The sequence below is a fragment of the Notothenia coriiceps genome, unplaced genomic scaffold, assembly GCF_000735185.1.
Source record: "Notothenia coriiceps isolate Sejong01 unplaced genomic scaffold, NC01 NC01_scaffold00036400, whole genome shotgun sequence".
Classification (NCBI taxonomy): Eukaryota; Metazoa; Chordata; class Actinopteri; order Perciformes; family Nototheniidae; genus Notothenia; species Notothenia coriiceps.
In genome coordinates this window covers 204,448-213,120 of record NW_011369101.1, presented here as the reverse complement: position 1 = coordinate 213,120, position 8,673 = coordinate 204,448, and the positions used below count along the sequence as shown (strand labels likewise).

The 8,673-nt window shown below is 40.5% G+C and overlaps 2 protein-coding genes across 2 annotated transcripts in view; both read left to right on the top strand.

Annotated features, from left to right (window-relative positions):
- LOC104963749 (mitochondrial import receptor subunit TOM40 homolog) overlaps nucleotides 1-8,305 on the top strand; it is a 666,013-nt gene extending 657,708 nt beyond the window's left edge. The window contains exons 7-10 of the mRNA XM_010792394.1: nucleotides 6,469-6,591; nucleotides 6,703-6,779; nucleotides 6,993-7,095; nucleotides 7,619-8,305. Of these exons, the coding sequence (XP_010790696.1) occupies nucleotides 6,469-6,591; nucleotides 6,703-6,779; nucleotides 6,993-7,095; nucleotides 7,619-7,758 (443 nt within the window). The 3' untranslated portion in view covers nucleotides 7,759-8,305. The remainder of the gene's footprint in view (nucleotides 1-6,468; nucleotides 6,592-6,702; nucleotides 6,780-6,992; nucleotides 7,096-7,618) is intronic.
- LOC104963762 (forkhead box protein P1-like) overlaps nucleotides 1-8,673 on the top strand; it is a 924,791-nt gene that overhangs the window by 846,919 nt on the left and 69,199 nt on the right. The gene's annotated exons all lie outside the window — the stretch shown is intronic.

Genomic DNA, 8,673 nt, shown 5'->3' with positions numbered 1-8,673 from the left:
TAGCAATTAAGAGTAAGTCAAGCCGACTACTAGTGCTTTAGACCAGTGGTTCTCAACTGGTCAGGCTTCGGGATCCACTTTTTCCTTTGTCAACAAATCGCGACCCGAATTTTGAACCACTCAAATTTATTCAACAAAAAATGGTGCTGTAATCTATATACGCTTTTCAGCATACAATATTAATTAAAGTGAAGTACAATCCCTTATATCGCTTCACAGAACTAAAGTATGCTTTTAAAAAAGTAAGTAAATACCCGACATATTAATAATATTTTATGCCATTGTTTGTTTTTCACTTTGTTCTGACAGCTGAACTTGTCTGTGTGAATTGTGGGTAAGGGAAGATAGCCCCCATTGTTCTGTGACCTGTCAATCATCAAACCGGGGGTCATATTTCATTATGTGTTCATTTTTATCTGAAGTTGTACCCATGGATGTATAAAGAATAGTTCTACCGCAAAGTTATTCTCCGTGGGGACTTCCGGCAACACTCTTGATTCTGATTGGCCAGAAGACTCGAAAAAACATCAGCAAAGATGTTTTATTGAGAAGATGATCACTACGTGACAGAAGTTTTCAAAACCGTTTATGGTCTCCGGTACTTCCAGTCCAACGCTTACTGCATGCACAGCGTTAGAAAATCGGGCCTTCAAAATAAAAGTTTGACTTTTTCTTCACTCACACATCTGCGACCCACTCGAAATGGGTCCGCGACCCACTTTTGGGTTGCGACCCACCAGTTGAGAACCAGTGCTTTAGACCTACGTCAACTAAAGCACCACCACCATCACAGTTCTTTCCCTTTCTCTTCCTTTAACGCATATATCACATGTTATTTAGCCCGCCCTGTGGGAGGAGGAAGGACTTTCACACAGTCAGCAGATAAAACTGTCCACTCATGATGCCTGCCTCCCACTGCAGGTCTGTTATATCTACTGGAGCCCTAATAAAGGGTAAAGGAGCCATCCTGCTGAGCTACAAAGGCAGCTTAGCAGGCAGAAAACCAGCAGGATCCAATGCCAGGGTGAAATAAGACACACACAATGTGTTTAAACATGTGCTTTCACCAAGGGGACAGACTCAGAGGACTTCCCATCAGGCTTAACTGTTTGCTCTACTCGTTTGATTAATTATTCATCATTTAAACACATAATATATAACATTGCTGCAATAAAATGTTATGTAAATGTTTCCAGCACTATTAAAACTAGAGAAATCTGTAATTTTGTTTGGTTTTATGTCCTGTCCCCTTTGGGTATGCGTCATAAATATACTTTTTATCCACTTTAAATAATAGGAAAAAACTCCTGAACAGCCTCTCTAGAGCATCAGTTTCACTCACTTTTAGAAAATGAAACTGTTATTCTTAGTGTCATTTGAGCTGAACGACTTAAAAACTTTCCAAATAATAATCAATGAAGGAATCCTATCCAGAAGAAGCTGACCAAACTCCCCCTTCTGTTAAAGGTCCCCTATTATAATGTTTCTCATCAATATATTACAGGTCTCAGATATATACAGACATGTCTCTGAAGTGTTTGGCTCCAAACACCAAACAGATCATTGCAGCATTACCCATAATCCCCTCTGTTTCAGCCCGGTTTCAAAAGTGCTGATTCTCTGTCTGTTACTTCAGATGAAAATAAGGAGCCACTCCCCACGCCCCTCTGAGAGACATTTGGTTACAAAGAACACAATGGTGCTCTAGGAGGAGATTCAGGTGATAAGGTGGGGGGGGGGGGGGTACCCTTGGTCGCTGATGGGCTAAAGGTTTACACAAGACAAAAAAACTCGTTATGACATCATAAAGTGGGCCAAATCTGATCAGCTCATTTCCAGACAGGTTTTATAGAAATGGATCAGGGACAAAAAGAGAGAGAAATCTTTGTTCCTGAAACTTTCAGAGTCTCTTTCCAACAGAGGGGACACATGTTGATGTAGAAGAGACATGAAGACAGAGGGGACACAGTTGATGTAGAAGAGACATGAAGAAGAGGGGACACATGCTGATGTAGAAGAGACATGAAGAAGAGGATTTTGCATTATAGGTGACCTTTAATGTCGGATTAAGAGACCCCTAGTGGCCAAAACATGACATGCGTTTAACATCCCCACACATATCCACCCGTAAACATTGGAAACGTACTGCCAAGTTAAGCACATCAGACGTCAAGATAAATGACAACAAAGAAAAGGTTATATCTTGTGTCTGTGAGTTTCACGGTCCAGCTTTGTCTCACCTCTCGAAGACATATCTGAGGGCGATGAAGGCCGACGGCCAGGGGCAAACTGAAGAGCAGATCCCTGGGCCGAGGAAAAGGCGCTCCCTCCTCCTCCTTCATCTCAGTGTCCTGGCCTGCCAGCTGATGCCAGGAGGAAAGCCCGAGTACTCCTCTTTCCACAGCCACTCGTTAAAAAAGCCCTCCATCCTGAGGAGAGGAGGAGTTTCAATGTGAAGCAGAACTGGACCTGTTTAAACATTGATGCCCTCATAAATATTAAAGCCAAACAGCAGCACAGGACCCTTAAGATCTTAAAAGCCACTTCCGAACAAAACAGCCTCTTGTTTACGTTGATTAAATTAACTTGTTAATCTGCAGTTGGTTTTCCCAATGTCTTTTCCCAATATTATAAAATAGTGAGGGATAGATTTAAAATTTCAAATGCTCAAAAGGATTATCTTCTATTTCCTCGTATCTGACAGACAGTAAACACCCCCAAATATTAGCATATTCTACAGTAATATATGGTCTAGGAAAAAGCAGCTAATCCCTTTTCCAATCCTTAATCAGTGGGACTGCCCATTCGTTTGGTCGAGTATGTCGAATAACCGTTACACATCAATCGTTCCGAAGATTTAGTGGTTTAAGCCATTTTTTGGAAATGCCTAATGCTAATTATTTATTTTTCTAAGAATCCAGGACCATATCTCAGTTATACCACAATATAGAGACTTCTTGCCCAGATCTGAGATTAGCTCACTAAAAGAATTCCGCTTGATTTGAGGGCCAGCCCCAAAATTTAAGAAATTAATGCAGAAGTATATTTGGGATTTTTACCGAAAAATCGAAAAAGTCAACTAAAATCAACTAATCGACTAATTTTGTCTTATCTTAAACCGCCATGTTATAGTCCATTAGTTTGGCCGGGAAGAAGGTTAGAGTTAACAACAGGAAATCCATACAGCATACCTAGGCTGGCACAACGTCGAGTTCACAACACCTGAACATTCAGCCTTAATGCATGAATGACTTGTTAAGTATCTCAACAACACACACACGACACAACACACACACACAACACACGACACACACACACACACACACACAACACACAACACACACACCACACACACACACACACACACACACACACACACACACACACTTAATGCTCGGTGACACCTGGCACATAACACAGAAACAAATGCGATAAACACTCTAGACAGACACCAAACACACCAGCAGATCGATTGAGTTTAAAATCGCTTCTTCTAGCGACACAAGAATTGCAGCTGTACAACATGATATCTTCCATGCTGCACAGACCATACAATCGAGTCAAACAGAGAACACCTGCGAAAATCCTTCTCTACAGGACACACCAGGGATTTATACACTAAAAAAGCCTGAGTTATAATAAATCCATGAAGTCTTGCAGCAGGAAGCCCTCTCAATCCAGCAGAACAGCCTCGAGTTAAAGAGGACAAATCCACATTTTAGATATTCAGAAACGATTGTAAACCTGCCGTTTTTACTCCAAAACAGTAAATAATATGCTCCATTGCGCTTACCTGTCCACGATCTTTGATGGAGAGTGGCACAGCAGCAGCAGAAGCGGGAGAGGAGGAGGAGGAGAGAGAAGAGGAGGAGGAGCCAGTTTGACGCAACCTGTCACCCAGAGGGGTCAGCTCCCTGTCACCCTGCATGAGATATAGCCATGGTATGCTAATCATTGTCCCTAGCAGACAAACATGATGGCAGTCAGGGTGCAGGGATCATGGTGGATGTTACAGCAGCTGCAAGAGCTCTGACCTAGAGGGGGTGACCTTTACTCCGCCCCAGCGCCCTCAGGAAGAAATCCCCTCGGGATTATAAAAGAACCCCCGACCATCACGCCAGGCCAAAAATTGTTTCTGTCTGCTGCGTCTGGGAGGCGGCAGCCGCAGCATACCACAGGGCATAAGACACACCTGAACTGTGAAACAAATTTCCGCTAATATTCATCGGCTCTTCTACTTAAAAAATAAATGTATATATTGTACGCAAGTACAGTCCTATTTCAATTAACTCGCATAGTAAACCCTTATTGCCTATTTCACTTTTTTAAAACTATTTTTCTTTTGTATACTATTCTTGGCACTAGTATTTTTCTGTTTATCTGTGTTATTGCGTTGGCTCCTGTTGGAGAAGCCTGGTGACACACAAGATTTTCATACGCCCATAACACTGTAGGGCTATGTTGCGTATGAGCAAAATAAAGAACCTTGAAACCTTGGTATTCATTACAAATGTGGAATTATACTCAGTTTGTGCTACAAAAAGCCAAAAGGCTTAAAACAAGGTTTTTGATTTGATTTTAAATATTATCTTGTTCAAAATCAATGTGATATTAACACACATTTTTGCTTTATTTATTTATACTACGCTTGTAGCTCTTGAATACATATTTTGTTTAGTAGTAGAAGTTTTTTATTATATATTATGATCAGTAATTATTATTTTAAAGTTATTATATCAATACTTTTTAGCGAATTGTTATTCAGTACCTACCTTTTTAAACTTTTGACTTAGGTATTCTTCAAAATTTTGTTTAGCTGAATCATTTTATTTATATATATTATCCAAAAATAATCTAATGCTTCTTTTTTTATGCTGCTTTATATTCAACTAAGTTATGATCTCTTTTTGCTGCTCAATTTTTCAAAGCACGCTTCTTTATTATAAGTGGAAGGAAGGAAGGAAAGGAAGGAAGGTAACAAGATAATTGGAGATCAAGTCTCAATCATAATAGGGTTTTGGCAGAAATAGAAGAAAAGTTAATAACGTGTGAAATTAAATATTCGGTTGGACAGGCTTTTTATTTTAACCGGTATGGCACATCATACACTTCCCACAGAATGAGGATATTACTCGTGAGCTATTCTGTCAAAACTATGAACTTTTACCCATGGTTCTTTCATGGCACCAGTTATTATCGTGAACTGTGTATTTGTTTGTAGGCCTTTATTTAGTCCAGGTAAAAATCCATTGAGACCGGCTGCCACACCATCGGTTTACAACCATGTAACAGAAAACAAAAAAGACACATACAGGCATAATGAAGAGGGGTACATTTACAAGACGTATCAACAAAGACAGGTAGCCAGGGGTATGCAAATCAATTCGCTCAAGCCGTGCTTTAAAATGAATGCAGGGAACCAAAATGCTCAATTTTCGATAGTTTTGGCAAGTGTTCCAAAGGCTAGAGGGCTAGCGCACATATAAAAGCTTTAGTGGGGGCCTAAACTAGTCCCTAGGCAGCTGGCACATGTAAAAAAACCCCCATCCTGGGATCTCCAGCGGCAATAGCTAGGCTTGGCCACTCTCTGTGATATCAGCTGAGCAGATGTGAGGTGGTAGTTTACCCAGCGTGGCCCTTAAATAAATGAACATTGTTTACCAATGACTGACGCCTGCCTAACAGTGAGTGAAGGCAGACGCTGGCCCTTGGCATAACCAGGGTACCAGTGATATAAGTGCTTTACAGTTAGTAACAAATCTCAGGCGAGCTGTTGATAGGCCGGCATCTAACTTGTATCAGGTAATGGCATGGTGGCATTCATAGAGGTCAGATCACGCATAGTCCAGCACCCCAGGTAGCAAAGGTCACATAGACCTTTTCCTTGCTCAAGCGAGAACAGGAACTTGTTTCTGAAAAAGAAACGAGGCTTCACCCTCACTTTCTAAGGGCAGATTATTGAGCCTGAAGTTTCAAAAGAGAGACAATGCATTCAAGGCCGATAGCCAAGGTGTGTTAATAAACAGGTAACCACTTCAAGTACTTTCATTAGATAGTAAGCAATATCCAAAGTGGTCTGCCCGGTGTCTTTTTGGCTTTTTGAAAAAATAGCCATACCTAGTTTTTATCCACATATTAAACTTTATTGAGGAATTTTGCTGNAACACATACAGTGGGGCAGAAAATTATTTAGTCATCCACCAATTGTGCAAGTTCTCCCACTTAAATATACATAGGATGAAAATTACAGGCCTCTCATCTTTTTAAGTGGGAGAACTTGCACAATTGGTGGATGACTAAATAATTTTCTGCCCCACTGTATGTGTTTGTTGCATGTACTCTCCAAAGGTGATCTGGTGTATCACATTTCAGTCACCTTTTTTCATCCAAGGACTTGTTTTCAAGTTATTGAAAATAGACTTCTCATTTACCCGAAATCTGCCGCTGCCCCCCTCTTGCTCCTCTCAGGGATTCTTATAGCGCACTACCTCCAGTCCATCACGCCGGCCCTGGCTCTGGGTGGGGAGCTGGTGTACCACAGCAGGCCGGGGGAGGAGGGCTCAGTCATGTCTTTAGTGGGCAGATACACAGGTGAGGCTGCTTACTGTTCAAAAGTAGAATCAAATGAAGTTGGCCTACACTTCCATAATGTAGTTTTTCATGTGGTTAAACCAGCGCGCTGACTTGTCCCCCTCTGTACAGGAAGTAACTACATCGCCACATTGACCGTGGGCTCAGCAGGGGCTCACGCTTCATACTATCACAGAGCTAACGAGCAGGTACTTTCTCTCCTGTATTGCAGTCTTAGCATGTATAAAATGCAAGCAATTTGTGAAAGAAAAATGAAAATGCTTAACTGGCCTCCTATGTGTTTTTGTTAGTCTTAGTTTTCTTTAATTACTTAACAGTTTTTTGTTTTTTTCCCTTGCTGTGCTGAAGGATGTTTTTATAAATCCTTATTCATCGTCCTCTAATCATCTTCTCTTCTACAGTTGCAGCTGGGCGTGGAGTTGGAGGCCAGCACCCGCATGCAGGACACCAGCGTGTCGTTCGGCTACCAGCTAGATGTGCCTAAAGCCAATTTACTGTTTAAAGGTAAGAAAAAACTAAGTATCGGCCTCAAAAAATACTTTTAGTACCAAAAGTGAAAGTGGTCTTTTGCAGAATGGCCAAGTAAAAAAAAAAAGTGTTTATTATGTGATTATAATTTATTTGTATAATATATTGTAAAGGGGAGGCTTATTTTCTTTATTTAACACACTGTTGGTTAGCTCAACATGAATTAAATCATAATCAATAATACAAATGTTAATCGCATGGAGAAAAATATTAGTTTAAACCTAAATATAATTTGAAATGAAGTATTATGGATCTGCAGAGATATCCCTTTATCTTTTAGTATTCTAAAGACATGTATGTTTGGTACAGATTCTTTAAAAACAAATGACTTGATGATAACGAGCTATGATGCACAAATGATCAATCACACATGAATAATATCACAATTGCAATTCAAGTAAAAATAATCACAAGTAATTATTTCCAACTCTTGCAGTCCTTGTTCTCATATCTGATGGAATGACTCTCATTCTAATGATGCATCCCCTCCCTCCTCCAGGCTCATTAGACAGTAACTGGGTGGTGGGGGCCACGTTAGAAAAGAAGCTGCTCCCCCTGCCCCTCTCTCTGGTCCTCTGCACCTTCCTCAACCACCGCAAGAACAAGTTCCAGTGCGGCTTCGGGGTCACCATCGGTTAGACTCCGCCCACCGACAGACTCAGAGCGGACAGCAGCACCACCATGTCCATCTTTCATCTGTCACTCCATTCTGACAATATCGTGCTCTAAGTTTCATCACATGGTGAACAGAAGGTAATTTAAATCTGATGCATTTAAAACTGTACGATTGAATAATGATCAGAAGTGAAACAAATAATGTGATTGGTCAGGAATATTTCGACTGTGGACTCCGGACACAAACCAATAGACTGTAGAGGTGTTGTCACATGGAGAGACATCACAGAGCTCTTCGTTTTTGTCCCTGAGTTCAGTGCCTGTCGCTCTAGTCTTGAGTTTTATTCCTGTTTTTTTACTGTTAGTCTGTTTTGGCGTGCGGTGAATGAAATCGTTGTGTTTGTTAAAAGGTGATTTATAAGTTTAGCAGCCAACAGGAGGGGGCGGTACTGCATGTCACGTTCAAAATCCATCACTTGTTTTGCCTTTTTTATGTTACTTACATATGGAACAGTATATATGACCTGTATATACCTCTTGGAAACTGATAAATACCATTTCTTACAGAAAACCTTTGTCTTGTTTCCTTCAATCAAACTTGACTGTGTTGGAGTCTGAGTTTATGAGTTCTATAAAGGCTGCTCACTTAAGTTTACATTTTATTCGTTACATTTGGGAAAATATTTAATTTAATCCAAGGTTAGAAATATCCTTGAATTCAAATCTACTAAACTTAATCTAGACCAGTGGTTCTCAACTGGTGGGTCGCGGACCCGTTTCAAGTTGGTCGCAGATGTGAGGGAAGAAAAATAGAATTGAAAAATAAATTAAAAAACTTTTTGGGGAAAAAGTCAAACTTTTATTTTGAAGGCCCGATTTTCTAACGCTGTGCATGCAGTCGGCGTTGGACTGAAAGTACCGGAGACCATAAACGGTATT